Source organism: Podarcis bocagei (genome assembly GCF_964188305.1).
Source record: "Podarcis bocagei genome assembly, chromosome: 11".
Lineage (NCBI taxonomy): Eukaryota > Metazoa > Chordata > Lepidosauria > Squamata > Lacertidae > Podarcis > Podarcis bocagei.
This window is the reverse complement of record NC_138136.1, coordinates 52,299,705-52,316,347: the sequence shown is the minus strand read 5'-3', so window position 1 is coordinate 52,316,347 and position 16,643 is coordinate 52,299,705. Positions and strand designations below refer to the sequence as shown.

At 41.0% G+C, this 16,643-nt stretch overlaps 1 protein-coding gene across 16 annotated transcripts in view; it reads right to left on the bottom strand.

Moving 5' to 3' along the window:
* TCF4 (transcription factor 4) overlaps positions 1–16,643 on the bottom strand; it is a 340,129-nt gene that overhangs the window by 101,244 nt on the left and 222,242 nt on the right. For 3 of the 16 annotated variants that reach the window (XM_081212850.1, XM_081212851.1, XM_081212852.1), the window contains exon 1: positions 813–1,003. The exons of the other annotated variants lie outside the window; for them this stretch is intronic. In XM_081212850.1, the coding sequence (XP_081068976.1) occupies positions 813–881 (69 nt within the window). In that variant the 5' untranslated portion in view covers positions 882–1,003. Of the gene's footprint in view, positions 1–812; positions 1,004–16,643 lie in introns of those variants that run through there. 16 annotated transcript variants of the gene reach the window in all.

Below are 16,643 nucleotides of genomic sequence, written 5' to 3'. Positions count from 1 at the left end.
AATAAATTCAGCAGACTTCCAGATGGCAAGTATAAACCTTCTGCTGAGGTTATCCGTAAAATACCAGACACTATTTCCCCCCCTCTCCTTAAATAAAGTGTTTCTGAAGAGAGAGAGAAAGAGAGAGAGAGAGAGAGAGAGAGAGAGAGAGAGAGAGAGAGAGAGAGAGATGCAGGGAAACATTCTAAACAATGTAAAGTGATGCTTGCAATAATTGGTCTTTTTTGTTATTTTGCACTATTTTATTACTGTTTCTCACTGAATTCATCAAATGCTCAGCGTCTAGCGTTCTCTGTCAGTGGCTGCTAGGTAAAATGAACTCAGCTGCAGACCCCGACTCAGGAAGCTGCAACGCCTCGTCTCAGACAGAGAGAAATGCACTAACAACTTATCTGCACAGAAAACTGATTTCTCCCTGCTTGCATTAATAATGCCCTTGTTCCGTACAGACCATCCAGATAAGTGAAAGAACGACTGGCTCAAAAATGACCAACTTTATGACTTTAAAAAGTTTCAGGCTGTAAAAAGCATTGCAATCTATTTTGAAGTCAGTTTTTGTTTTTTTAAAACAAAATAAAAAATAAACAAAACAAACGAAAAGACCAGCTTTCTCTTTCTGATTATAAAGCCCCCCCAAACCCCCCTACGCTCAATAGTATATATAACATTAGCAAGAATTAAACAGCTTACGGAATAAGGAAGGCTGAAGTAGCCCAGAAGAACTTTCAAAGCAATAAATGCAGCAAATGACTCTCATTCCTACGACAATAAAACTTGTCAAAATTACACCTTTAATTACAGAGCTAGCTTACCGCTTTGCCATTATAGTAGTACATCAAAGAGTTTCCTCCCATGCCTGGGATTGTGTATGCGCAATACATGGTCTCGTATTCTTTTTTTTTCCCCTCTCCAGTACCACTCTTAACAACTTTTTATTTCAAACTCGCTGTCCCTTTTTTCACAACAATTCCTTCAGTCGCATTTTCCCATATGGCCAGGCCAAGCATGGTGAATATGCAAAGCAGGGAGAAACCATTCCTGACGTTAGGGGTGGGGTGGTGCGGGGAGGGGGGGGGGAGAGGAGGTGGCTAGGACTCTTCTGTCAGACAGTTAACTTTCCACAGCAAATCTGGAAGCCTTCCCAGTCCCGATTTAGCCGCAATTCCTAGTGCATGCAAGAAGAGATAGCTTCAACTTTTTCACTTGGATTCCCCCCCCCCCAAAAAAAAAACACAACTCCACACCCTGGAATAACGGTGATTCTTAAAAGAGATTTTGGAAAGAAAAATAAAATAAAGATTTATTTTTTTTAAGAAAAAAATCTCCCCACCAAAAAGCAAAACAAAAAACACAAGTTCCAGCCACACTCTTTTCTCCCCTAAAATTTCCACTCAACTGCCTTAGGGTAAAAGTGGAATAGGGTCCATTATTGAAGAGAATACAAATGCAGTTAATTGACTCCCCCCTCGCTCTCTCTCTCTCCCTCTCTTTCTTTTTTGTTTTAATTTGATTAAAAAGCGAGTGGCAGGAAGGGAATCGTATGATGCACATCTAATAACTCTACCATCTGTCTCTGCTGCTGGCTGGCTCCCAGCATTGTACGCAGCTGCCTGAGAACTCGACTCAGAGAGAAAAAGAAGGGGGGGGGAATAAAAAAAAACCCACCCAGCAGCCCCCCCCCCGTCTCTGACCTCGCTCAAAAGGAGAGAGGAGCAGTGTTTTCTGACTGCCTGGTCAACAACCTACAAAACGAGGGTTGAGAATGAAACAGAGGAAGATTGCTTCAAGCCCTAGCCTCTTTTTAATTTTTTCTCTTCTCTCTCTCTCTCTCCCCCCCCACCGCCCCCCCCCCACCGCAAAGTCACTGGGCTTTCTTTTGAAAGCAGGAAATAGGTTAGAGGCATAGAACGTAATTCAGCTTCAGAGCTGGCATTTAATGCTTAAAGGGAAATCAATTGACAGGCTACTATAGACCTCCCCCCCCCCAACAGAGCACTTGCTCTTTTCATTTTGGGGGGGGGGGTTCGGTATGGTGGAGGCGGACGGTGTGTGTGTGTGTGTGTGTGTGTGTGTGTGTGTGTTTGGGTATTGTAGGGGGGGTTGTTCTCCACCCTCCCCAAATGCAACTGCTTCTGAATGCTGATCTTGAAAATTGCTTGCTGCTATCATTACAGGAGATTGGCCCGGAAAATATTTGGAATGAAATGAAGCTTGCTGCTAATGTTTTAATGTATTGGACAGGTGAAAACTGTTTTCTAACAACAACAACAAAACACCTCATCAATTTCTTTTGTTAAGGTGGAGGAAAACTTTCCCCTACCCACCAATGTATAAACACCAACGAAAACTCCTGTTTTCCTGTATTCATATAATTTTTTTTGTCCATGGTGTTGGAAAAATAAAGCATGTTCATTGCACAATACACCAGTGGGTGGATTCCGCTTCTTAATTTTCTTTTGCACTGTACAAGCTAAGCCAAAAATGGGGAGAGAGGGTAAGAGGGTTGGGGGGGGGGGAGAGGGGGAGAGAGAGAGAGAGAGAGAGAGAGAGAGAGAGAGAGAGAGAGAGAAGATTGGGACTGGCTTAAACTTGCCAAATTCAGAGCATCACAGGAAAGGAAGACCCCTGGGAATTGATCCCAAATGAAACTAAATAATTTGCATATGCTGAAGCAAATGCCATCTGAGCATACAGCTATTCTCCAGAATCAACTTTAATAATTCAAAGCACCTATTTCCTTACTACTCAATGTGGTAACAAAACACATACAGTATTAATAAACAGCAAGAGGTGGCAACGTCAGTTCTAAGCAGCCGCCTTTTGCTAATGGTAAAGTTTTATTTTGTACTCTTCCTTACGAATCTACGCAGAGTGTAGGTCCATATGTATATTTTAGAGAGGGAAGAGGGAACAGAGGGTTTATCTAACTTCCCTGCTCTGCATTTATTTGGGAGGTCCCCAGAGATCTGGGTAAACAGTTCTTGAATTATAATCACACATTTCATTCAAATTTCATGCTTTGAGGATTTTTTCCTCATTAGAACAGTTAGTTGTCAATCTGACAGGATCACATTTGTAACCTTTAAACCACCCTCTGTGTATAAATACATAAGGCCAGGAAATCCAAGTAAGACAGGTCTATGCGCAGGAAAAACGTAATGCCTACAAGCAGAGGGGGAGATCTCAGGGCACGCACACACTGAAAACTGATTATTTCACTTATGAATACATTTAGCTTGCTAACAGTGCATCCTGTGCATGTCTACTCAGAAGTAAGTTCAGTAGGATTTGCCCCCAGGAAGTAGGCACAAGATTACAACTTAAGTCATCTAGATACTCAATTTAGATGTATTCTCACCTGCTTTGGGAGGAGTAACATTGAAAGACAGTCTCTAAATAAATTATATATCAAAAGTATCCACAGTATTATTATTTTTTAAAAAAATGCTAAACAAAAACCTGACCCAGCACAGTATTTTCCCACCACCCCGATGCACAACTCTATCTATTATGCTTTCACAATTTAAGAGTCTTAAGATATACCTTCAAATCATGTGGTGGTAGGGAAATCCCACAAAGTTGTGGATTAGTATAATATGCAATTAATGCTTAATTCTAATAAAAGTTTACCCCCGAAAGTAGATTTGATGGATTCCTAAGCCACTAAATTCACTCTAATCAGTTCACAGCCATTGAAACAACCCTCTAAAATCGGACTAACACTATAAGCTTTAATTACTGGCACAAGATAATTATGAAATTTCATATACTGATGAAGCCTATAGGAAAACACAAATTAATGCAGACTGATCACATTGAAGAGTGGTCTTGAAATAATGACCTTTCAGATACAAAAGTGACTGTGTTTGGGTCAGTGTTGCTTTCAACAAGATGGAAGAAAGGCTTTATTCCTTCACCAGGACACCTTAAAATAAAATAAATAAATGGAAGTCCATGTAGTTAAAATCAGAATACATGGAGTTTCTCAACTTCTTTTCATGTCAGAAGTGCGTAGTATAATTGATTACTGCAATCAAGGAGAAGCCAGAGCTTAGAAGCAGAGGCCAAGGTTTGAAGGTTTAAGGTTCATGTTAGATTCCTTGCATCTTCAGATAAAAGACCTGGAGGAGACCCAAGAGACAAAGCCTTGCTCACAAAAGGCACTACTGGGTTATGTGGATCAGTGATCTCACTGGGTATATAAAGCAGTTTCTTAGTCTTGACTATGAAAATGCATTCATACAACTCAATATTAACTGTACAGAGATGATCAACCTGAATGTACGGCGGTGGATTGTGCCAGCTCCACTTCCTCCTGCCTGGCGGCCACACACTAGTCAAAGTTTTGCACACACAGATCTCAACATGCATAGAGAGGTCCAATCTGCGCAATTTGCTTGCCACAAGATCAAGGTGCCCAGATTCTGCCTGAATGTTGAGTCTTTGCATGCATCCCCTTATCCAAACATGTGAACATCACATGGGGACCTGTACATCAGGCTAATGTAGTTCTTACCACTACACGTACAAAATGAATGTCTGCACAGGGTATACCAGTCCAATAAAAAATCCCCTTTTTGCCTGATGATGATGATGTTCAGATGTTTCTCTTGCTTTACTACACAACCCACAATTTTCTTGCTGGCCCAGTCAGGGTTATACAACTACTGTACATGTCGACAAAGACACAAGAGTGTTACCAGGGCGACACAATTTCTGCTTGGGGTACTGAAATAACCAAACACAATTCTTGTAAATTCTCTGAACAAACATGAAAATAGCTGGGAAAATTCACTCTCTCAACTCAATTTCTCAATTCAATACCTTCAAGCATCAGTCTCATTGGGTCCCCTTTGCCTTCATTTAAGCTTCTTTCCTGAATCACAATAGAAAGTATACATTCAGACAAACAGAGCCACCTCTGCTAAGCGGTAGGGTTGCACCAAATGAGATATCAACTTTTCTTTTCTTTTCTACTTTCCCAATGTAGAGGTTAGAACGTCAGTCTAGGACTTGGGAGACCCAGATTCAAAATTCCACTCAGCCATGGAGCTCACTGGGTGATCTTGGGCCAGTCATTTTCTCTCAGTCTAACCTACTCAAAAGTGTTGTTTTGAGGGTAAAGGGGCAGTGGGAAAATGCCCTATATTCTGCCTTGAGCTCCTTGGACAAAAGACGGGATATAAATGTAATCAACATTTAGGACAAAATAAACTCGCTCCTTACCCTTGTAAAGCTAGCACATCAATGAGAAGGATTCTAGCTTAGCTATATTACTAACAGAGCAATCATATCCATGCCTACTCAGAAATAAGTCCTGTTGAATTCAGTGGGACTGACTCAAAGGTACGTGGGGTTAGGATTGTAGCATGTCATATTAATTTCACAAAGGCAAAGAGCATTTCATTCATGGACACTTCCCCATGTGCTTTCTGAGGTTCTGTGATCACAGTTATGCTCAAGGTAATCGGAATCAATCCTGCTTCTAGTCAATAGCAGCTATCCACATTAATCTCATCCAGCATCATCCCTCATGCAACGAACCAAATGGTCAAGGAGCCAAAACTGTAACACTTTTTAGAAGACACTAACATGCCCCTAACTCTCTCTTTGAATTGCAATCATATCTTAAACACAACACCCAGCTCCTTAACACACTTCTTGCACTTTTAAGCATGTCCTTCATGAAACAGCATGAGAAGGATAACAGCACCAAGTTGGGAAGGCAGGAGGTTCAGAGAAACTAGGGACAGATGGACAGTAGAAGCAGTGACAAAGGAAAGATTAACCTTCTGAGTTGAGCAAGAAACTCTGACGGCCACTGAAGTCCAAGCTGCTTTCGAAACTCCAACAAGTTCATATAGTTGCATATGTGGTCCGTCCCCCCCCCCCCACATTCACAAAGGCTACAGTGCATCTTTGTTCAGCCCTTGTTGTAGTCCAGATGTTTTGGACCACAACTCCCATCATCCTAGGTCATTGCCCATGCTGGGGCTCTTAGAATTTGGAGTCCCAGAACATCTGAAAGGTATCCAACTGGGGAAGGATATAGAGACTTATTATCCCCTCAAATAATAGGTGGTATCCTACTAAGTCAAACTCCAAGTAGGCCCATTAAGATAAAGGGGTCTACTCTGAAAATAACATATCTCTTAGAACAGTGAGTTCCTTGGGCAGGTGCTTCAGTTGCTTATCCAACTTGGGTCAAGCAGTTTGCTATTTCTAGTGGTCTGAACACTATTTTCAATAGTAAAAGAGAATGGGTTGAAATGTTGGTTCCCTTCCTGCACAACACAATGTTACAGTGTGTGAAACCTTATATAGAGAATTAACCAGGAGAAGACATATTCTTACTGGCCCATTCGAAATGAGGCTTTGGGGGTAACAGGATGCTTTTGTTTAAAAAAGAGTGAACAGCTAAAAATATAAACAGTTATCTGACAAGAAACAGCTTTTGAAAATAAAAATAATAAAATAAAATAAAAAATAAATGTGTGTTGGTGTTTTAATCTCCTAATGCAGTGCTGTCAAATTTGCATCTGGACACAATGTAACTACTTTAGGGATTTTCACTGAGCCAGGCAAAGGCAGTTGTTAAGCTACATTTTGTTGATCCAAAAAGCTGGTATTAATACAAATTGCTAAAAAGCCAAGTCCCCAGTTATTACAAACCAAAATGCCCCAACAGGAGTCGCTGCTGTCAAATGCTCTTTGCAAACATTTGTTTGCATTTTAAAAAGTTACAGATAGCCATGCAGATGAGAAAAACATTGTGCAGCCACAAACAAGATACAGAATCAATATATTTTCTAGATTAGGATATATCAATCAGTACCTCTATATCCCTTGACACAGACGTATAATAGGGATGCTGCGTTAATCCAGAAGATATGATTTCTGAGAGGGATACTGCAAGCTCTCTTGGTGTGGACTGTTATCCTAAATGCAGCTACTCTGCAATGGTAACTCTCCAAATGTACTTTGCACCAGGAAAAAACTGTTAGGGTGTGGATGTACAAACACCTGTGCCAGCTCGCCAGGGAGACATGTTAAGAATGGATATGCACACCCAAATGCACACTTTATTGAAAGCAGTGGGTGGTGTCTGCATTTGAACGTGCATCCCAATTCACACCTGGTTTACACTGGTCCTGACAGTGTCCTGGGGTCTGAACAGTAACACAAGCATACGGTGTACAACCATTGCTCTGTAAGTTAGGCTGATGGAATAGCTCAACAATTCCATGGTGGAGGAGCTGGTTGAGAAGAGGTCCCATAACACCCAGAACTCTTGACTGAAGCAGTCCCCCCCTCCCCATCATGGAAAAGCATAAAACCAATGTCTTGGCTAAGGTGTTAGATTTTGGTGTAAGCCAAAAGACAAGCACAAAAGAGCACTTGGGCACTTGAACTCAGTCTTAAGGTCACTAGAGTGGATCTGCATCCATCAATGGTGCATCCTTGTGCTGTAGCAAAAACATACCCAGGATGGTGCTATGCAGCTCCTCTCAGTTTATAGTTGTTGCTATAGAAGAAGAGGAGGAGGAGTTTGGATTTGATATCCCGCTTTATCACTACCCGAAGGAGTCTCAAAGCGGCTAACATTCTCCTTTCCCTTCCTCCCCCACAACAAACACTCTGTGAGGTGAGTGAGGCTGAGAGCCTTCAGAGAAGTGTGACTAGCCCAAGGTCACCCAGCAGCTGCATGTGGAAGAGCGGGGGCGCGAACCCGGTTCACCAGATTACAAGTCCACCGCTCTTAACCACTACACCACACTATTGTAGTACAAATGTCTGTTTCACAACCCATCACATTTACACAGAACGTTTCTGCACCCCCCTCAAAAGTGGAGGAAATGTTCAGGGACAGGGAGGTGGGTGACTTTTCATTTTTCAATTTTGCATAAGAGGTGGCCTAAGGTTTTTTCTCCCCTTTGAAGAAGAAGATATAGAAAGCATCAACCACCTCATACTTAAAGGTAAGGAATAAAAATTATTAAAATCTGTCTATCCACCCACTCAAAAAGAAAAAGGGAAAGAAAGATGAATCCAATATTGCAGGACGACATTTTTTGCTGCATCCCCATGAAAATTGGAGGAAAACTCTGCGGCTAATACTTCAGCCTGTGAATAACTATGAGTGGTCTATCACTTTACAACAACATGCTTAACGTTACTCTGTTTGGAAATCTAGATTTAAAAATATAAATCCAATAACCTATTTTCAGTGCTTTGCACCACTTTCTAGCTCAGAAACTACAAAACAAGAATCATTAGGTGCAATCTATAACCACTCTTGCCCTATCAATATATTAAATGCAACAAGTGTGGACAAATTTGTTTTAATATGAGCTTTTATCCAACGTGAGACAGAAAGCGGGAGATACCACGTTACCGCAAACACTGTGTCAGGAACTACTTTGCTCAGTATTTCTAATTCACCAACCCAACTTTCATTTTATAAGTTAGCTATAGCTGTGCCATCATGTCTCTTGTTCAGCACAGTATATAATTTCCGGACAAAAGTAAATAAGAAGCTTCATTTGTCATTTAAGATCAACCCATAAGGTAGATGGAAAAGGATGCAGTTGGAAGTCTGAGAATGCGTACAAAGCCATGTCTCATTGGGCTCAGTACCGCCTATACTTAGTGGTAACAGATCTCCAGGGTTTCAGAGAGTGGTCTCTCCAAACCTTGCCTAGACCTATCAAGGATTGAACTTTGGACTTTCTGCATACAAAGCAAATGATCTGTGGCTCTGGGTCTGCATAAATGGTGTAAATGGTGTAGGGTGCGTGTGTCAAGAATCCAGCAGACCACAATAAATGCCTGGTGGTTGCATGCAGGCCTGCTTTACTGAAATGAACTGATTGTTCAGTTTTCATGGGCTTGAGAAAAAGAACCATGAAAGATTGTTCTTGTTATCTTGTTGGCATCCATGGCAGAAATGCTAAGAACTGAATGGGCCGAGTCCCAACCAAGATATTGGTGCTTGCGAAGCTATTAAGGCAAAAGCTGTCCCGTTTTCTGTGCTTCATTCTTCTTTGACATCATCCTGTCACCTTTCATGAAAAGTAAATGCATATCCAAACAACATTAAAATATAATTTGCAGTCAATCTATTTTAAACGAACTGTATTTCTGAAATATTCATTTGCCACTCTCTTCTTTTCACTATGCTGCTCATAAAAGCCAAGAGAAAGCGGAAACACGGAAGATTGTATTCCCAACAGCATAGGGAACCTGAAAGTTGGTGCTGACATGGAACATAAAGCCATGCCCCGATTATCTGATGACTGGCGAAGAGGATGAAAAAGGCCTTCCACTCTATAATGGAGGATGGTCCATCTGCTCACCAGACTGCTTGCAATATGCCACCCAATCAGAGTTGGGATGGATCTCAGCGTTCAAGAAGTCCAACCAACTCCCAAGTAGAGGAGACCATATTCAACCATAAAAAAAAAAACATGTAGAAGGGACCGGAGCTTGAATTTTAACAGCAACTTTAAAGAGACTAAAATGCCAACTAAATAGTGGAATGAGTATCAGGTGCTAGCTATCCTTAACAGGCATTGTTTATGCTTCAGCTGAGGTGGGAAACTGGTAGGTAGTTAAATTCCCATAGCACTGCATTTTGGTTGCAGGTTCTGTGAACCGCCCTGAGACCTCCAGGTATAGGGTGGTATATAAATTCAATCAATCAATCAATCAATCAATCAATCAATCAATAATAAACTCTTGTTTAGCTCAAACCAGTCTCTGCTTAACCCGAAGAGAGAGTCTGCCTAAGAGAGGATGGCAATGAACATTAACTTATCAGATGTGGCAAGGCAGAGACCCACTTGATACAAGCTTGAGAGACTATGTGGTACACCAAGAGTGGGACATCTTAGGTCCTCTGTACCTCGTTATTTGGCCTTGAAACTCTTCTGAGACCGCATCACCTTGAGAAGGCCATACCCTCCTTAATTGCTTTTGCTTTTCTAGAATGTTTCCTTGAACTGTGACACCGCCTCTTGACTGACAAGAAAGAATATGGAGGTGTGGGCATGCACACATGCATGCGAAGAAACTGTCAACTTTTATTTGGCTGGATTGGAGCACTGCACCATCTACCAGTATGCAGCCCCTGGAAGGGAGCTCATGAGAGAATGCAGGCCCCAGACTGAAAAGGGTTCCCCACCATGGACTACACACTGCCTATGTCTCTCTTTCTTGGGTTGCAACTTTTGGCAACGTCAATATGATGCATTTCATTGTATGCAAGAAAACTGCAGCAATAAGCACTGTGGTACCTTTAATGCTGATAAAATCCTTCTCCAAGCAGAACTGAATTATATTATGACATCACTGTAGCATGCAAGATAAATTTAAGCAGTGTGTGTGTGTGTGTGTGTGTGTGTGTGTGTGTGGACATGTGGTGCCATCAATGGGATGCCAAGTACTACAGACTTGTGTGACAGGTGAGAGACAATGAATCAGGAGAGACTAGAGAGAAGGATGAGATGGGTTTCAGCCAGTTTGATAATTTTGCATTCAAATATGTGGGTTTTTCAGATGCTACTGGAATTAATTGTGATGCATTAATTGAGATTTTTATGTAACCACCGACCACGAGTTTTTGGGATGGAGTGGAATAAAAAAAACCCCAAGGGACAAATAATATTATAGTACTGGTATCTACTGCTAAACTACACTTTTAACCAAGGACATACCTGTCTCTTTATTACATACATAATAACAAAGGATCCAAAGCGCATTGTAGTTTGAGACATAAACAAGGACAGTGAAAGCGACAAAAAAAGAAGACTGTTAATACTGTATACAAAAACTATGAATACAGTCAATGAATACTCTCAATCGGAAGGGAAGAACATTACCGGTCGAGCTACTGAAATGGTTTGCCAGTTATGTTGTTTATGGTAGACTAGTATTACGGCCAATGTAATTTAACAAGATAGAACTTGGCTATTACATGGCAGTGGAATTTAGCACAAGGAATTCAAGAGCGGTGAAACCAGCTTTCACCAGTATTGGATTTTGTTGGCCTGGCCTTAAATTTGTTTTTGTAGATCTGTCCCTTAACAGCATTTAAACACTCTTTTGTGGCTTAACTCAAAGCTGTACTGTGCAGGAGGGTAAGTAGTGGTGAGTATTAAGTAGTTACATTCCTCTCTGATTAGAGGAATCTGCATAAGGATACTACAACACAGTTGCGCCATTTTATTATTATTCTTTTGCAATGTGAAATCTAATTTAAAAAGGAGAATGGATATGCTGAAATGTGTTTGGTTTGGGTTCCTTTAGTTTGTAGACAACTGAAACTGTTCTGGCTTCCAATTTTATAACACTTTTACTGTGCATGTTTTAAAAAGAGCTGTTCCTCTCTTTTCTACTTACTTAGCATACTTTGTTCATCCTCAAAACAATCCTGTGGTCAGGTCAATTACGCCCATTTTATAGATAGGGATACTGATGCTGATGGTTGTGAAGGTTACCAAATGGGTTCACGACTCACCTGAGATTAGAAGGCTAAGTCCACAGAGCCAAACTCTTAATGCAATCACAGTGTCTTAAGTCTATGTTTAAACTTATGATCGTGGTTGTCCTGAATGATGCAAGCCCTATTCAGGCATTCTTCTCCTTACACCAGGCACTCCCAACCTGCAGCCCTCCAGATGTTTTGGACTACAATTCCCATCATCCCTGCCCACTGGTCCTCTTAGCGAAGGATCATGGGAGTTGTAGGCCAAAACATCTGGAGGGCCACAGGCTGGGGATGCCCGCCTTACACAATTACTATGATGGGAGATAAGGATCAGGGATGTGTTCTCTGCTTCTGTCTCTCCATCACCATTCCCACAGTTTCCCATAGTTTGGTGCTGAACTAGCCTGCTTCATTCATGTAGGCTCCCTGAATAATTTTGAACCCGAGAATATCAGCTTTCTGGGTCACACAGGGAGTCTAAGTGAGTAGAAAAGGTTCCTGGCTACAGACTTTCAGCCACCAGGTGTGGAGGATTGTGAAGGTGGTGCTGGTGATGCGCAAAGGAGTGGCAGCCCCTCTGCTTCCCATAAAACAGTGGTAATTGTATGAGGGAGAACCACCTGAAGAGGGCTGTACAAAGTGCAAGAAGTTAAGTGGTTGAGCTCATGCAGGGAGGTGGTAAAAGGGGAGGGAAGTTGCTTGTGTTGTAGGTAATTTATTATCATGGCTCAGTCGTAGAGTATCTGATTTGCTTACAGGTCTCAGATTCAGTCCCTGGAATTTCAAAGTAGAAGAGATCTTGGGAAGAAATGCTGCCAATCAGTGTAGACAACACTGAACTGGATGGGTCGAGGTTTCTGAGTTTAAAACAGCTTCCTATATCCCATTCCTTGCTTCTGAGTTCAAAATCTCCACTTAGCCAGCTGTATCAACAGCTGACCTTTGACAAGCCACAATTCTCTGCCTCCCCTTTGCAACGTGAGGATAATTCGACTCAGGGCCAGCCCAAGATGTTTGCCTGCTTGAGGCAAAGCAGAAAATGCCACCTGCCCGTCTCAACCACTCCCTCCTCCACAGCCCAACCACCACTGCCTCTACCTCCACAGTCCCCCATGCACTGACAAGCGCAGGAGGCAGCAAGCGGTGCTCTCCTTGGAGGCCAGACCTGTTGCCCGAGGCAACTGCCTCAGTGTGCCTCATGGGCGGGCCAAATTTGTTTAAGGGTCAAGACTGGCTACCATTCTGTTTATGGGCACAATTCGAATTGCTAGTTATTTTACATAAACACACACATAACATTAAAAAAAAAATCTACCAGTGTTTAATTGTTTTTTAATTATTATTTTTTCTGTTTTTAGCTGTTCTTATTTTTATCTGTACGCTACAAAACTGAAATATGCTATATAAAGGTTAAGTCTCATCCTCAGTTTAGGGGTGGAATCAGGGTTAGATCTGGAGAATCCTGGTTAATTTTTTTGTTAATTTAATCTATTCTAGTAGCAGCAATCTGCAGTAGCTTCAGTTCTCAACGGCACTTTCCAAAGGAAGTTGCACGTAGAGCTTGTTGGAACAATCTGGGCGTGACCAAGGCATTTGACAGTGGCTACATTTCTCTCCTCTTGAAAAGGGTACAGCTGGAACTATACAAAATCAATCCTGGCCACAGACACTACTACCTTACAATCCAAGAGCAAACTCAGGTCCATTCCATCACTGACCTCAGGTACTTGTTTAGAGACCTCAGCTCCTCCTCTGTATGTAAATAACAGGAAGCAAGTTCCACTGAAGTGGACTTTTAATAGACATGCATAGCCTTACTTAGGCAGAAGTTTAATAAGAGCAAAACCAGCACCAACTCTGCATCCACCAGGTGTTTTGTATGAAACAACCAACAGCTGTAGTCCGTAACAGCTGTTATGGAAGACTGCCCTAGATGGAATGCTCCATAAAAAGGGGGAAAGCCGAGCTTAATGCTGGAAGGCGGTCCACCAAGGAACCAGATCGTGCTTTAGATTTCATACAACAAGAGGTGAGTTGGTGCTCATCAACATATCACTGTAATATCAACCTTTTGAGACACACAGGGTTGTATCCAAAGTAGCGCTTTGCCACTTGTTCCATTAGTGCAAGGATTTACTCTTGTACAACTGAACTTTCCCCCTTCCTTCCATCTCTCCCTAAATCTGTTCTAGGGGGGTTCCTCTACCCCAGAGCAGATTTGGAAAGGAGAAGGGGAAGTTCTGTTGCACAAGCATAAATACTTGTGCTAATAGAACAAGGGTAATTTGATACCACACCACACAAAGTAGCTATTGCATCACAGGTGACAGAATGCACTTGCATATATCACACTATCAGAAAACATGCAGGAATCACCCAATTATGAAGTCAATAGTTTGTCATGTACCCCTGTCTTCAGAGCTTCCATAACCCTGCCCACTTTCCCCTATAAAGCCAATTCCAACATGAAACGATGCACCACAAGTCTTGGTACAGAAGGAAGTGGCTTGCGCAATGAAATATTTTCCATGGCCATCAATTTGTTATGGCAGCTTTAAACCACATCATTATTGTATCAGAAATGTATTTGAGTGTGGTTACAACAACTGCAATATGCAATGGGCTTCACAACATTGTTATTATTTCATTCTTGCAAATACATTGCGCTGTTGGTACTATTTACAGTTTTACAGGTGGAGAACAGAGGTTGAGATGTTGTGGCTTCCTCAAATCCACCAAATAAGTTTGCAGAACTTTTACAACTTGATTTCCTAGGCTGGAGGTCCAACATGTCCACTCTCTTACAATTAGCCCCTGCCGTTGGGATGAAGAGACTGTAATTGGTGAAGAAATGTTGGGATTGGCTCAGATAAACACATGGATGGGAATGGTACATCACAATCCTAAACCCGTCTTCTATGAGCCATGTCAGGATTTATTTATTTCTGCCCTGAAAGGAGACTGAAAAGTACCTTTAAAAAATTAATAAATAAAGATGTGAATTCTGCAATTCCACTTTTCCATGCATACTCTAAAAGAAAACAAATGTTAAGATTGAATTCTTCTTTCTAAAACTTATGTGGGATGTAATCAGTATGTACAGGGAAGAAGAGCTGAAATGAAAGCAATGACAGCTCCCACCATCCGGCCTTCTACTCACTTATAGTGGACTTTTCTAAAAGCAAATTAATTGCCCATGTAAAGTGGTTGCAAGCAGCTGTGATTTGGCTCCCTGTTTTTAACACCATCCTGGCTTTTATGGGGTTTAAATCAGAGATATTTAGCATCACTTTGGAGATGTTTCCAGTAGCTAAGATTTTTGCACTTGGCTTGCCCTTGATTATTTCTTTCAGTGGGCAGCTATTAACTGAGATCTGATTATTGCCTGAACCCAAGTAACACATCACAACATTTTTTTAAGCTCTTCTGAAAAATATTCTGTGCCAGACGAAGCCTTGCGAAGTGCAAGCAATTGTGATAAATAGTTGAAGAATGGAGTGAAATGATTCAAATTATATATATATATTTAAAAAATCAAAACCCCAAATACTGCAGCAGTGAAAATGGCAGTGAAATAGTTAACAGACATATGCTGTATAATTAGGAGATGCATTAATGATTATGAATAGTAAATGATTTGGTGCAAGGGAAAAAAAAACCTAGTCAAAAGGGACATGCACCTATCTTACGTTTTGTTAGTAACTGTATATAACTAGAGATTTCTGCTATTAAGAATCCTGCATTATTGGTGTAAATACTTCCAAGGGTACATCAAATTGTAATCTTTCATACGACATCCATCAAACCAGGCTGGAGATTTTGACAAACATTAAACACAGTAAGGAGGCAATTATGTATGCATGATTTAATCTGCAACTAATTAATATGCAAATTTATTCATATGTTAGTTACTAAATTAAAAATGCAAAGAAGCCCTTATGGTGATTCTCAAAAATTTTGCACAAACAGAACATTTAAAATGTAAGAAAAATGAAGTTTTTTTTGAAAACCTGCAGCATACTTTTAGCCTTTTAGAAACCTGTTGCATGGAGAAGGTTAAAAATATTTGCTTTATTATTGGGAAAGGATAAATGGAGTGCTAATTTGAAGTGAGAATGTGGTAAAAGAAAGGTTAAACATGATTCTATCAAAGTCTTATGAGATGCACACTAATTATCAAACTGTATTCGAAAACCAGTTCACATAACTTGCAAAGATTTTGGAATATACATTGTTCTTCTGACTTTGTTTTTTTGTGGGAGGGGGAGGGGGTGTTACTAGTTTATTCTTTGCACAGACAACTTACTGCTGAATTAAATTCTTTCTAGCCATTTGAATGAAAACAATATTTTCACTCCAAGCTTGCTAATATTTTGATGGTGAGTGGCCACACCAGATTTGCTCATTTAAATGTACTTTGCAAGAAGCAGATTTAGAAAACAAGGCTGCGAATGGTGGGAGGAGGGGGAGCATTGCCTTTTAATATCCATCCCAGATGCATACTGAAAGAAAGACAATAAAGCAATGAAAAGAAAGCATCTGAAACAATTCATATGCAGGTTCTTATTGCAGTCTTTCAGTGTAGTTTGAGAAAAAGGCAATACTCTCTCCAAAGGTGAGGGCAGGAGGGCAATTAAATGGTCTATGCAACAATTTTAAACTTTGTAGCTCATGTTACATTTTAAAGGTCTCCAACATATTAAGGATAGGGGTACTAGTAAAAACAAACAAATGACCCTTTCTGCTTGTTAAGATTTTTGGCTGCTTTTTCATTTTACAGTATATGTATCTGTGTAAAATGGGTGTGTGTGTGTGTGTGTGTGTGTGTGTGTGTGTGTGTGCCCCCACCCAAATAAAAAAGAAGCAGAGGTTCTGATCGCTTTAGACATAAAGTACAATCAGCTCCTCCCAGCTGCCTCATAAGGTGCTGAACCTGACCTGTATTCCTTTCTACAAACCAGAGAGAGAGAAATATTAGGTCCATTATAGCCACACAAAAATGGGACGGTAAGCTAGTGGCGACAATTGCATTTCCTGTGTGATTTCGTTCCTCCTTTAAAAAAAACAAAACAAAAACCATGCTGGTGCCAGAATGCCCACTTTGTGTATGCCAGTTCCAACAAGGGGTGGTATGCTGGGGGAAATCCTTCTACCC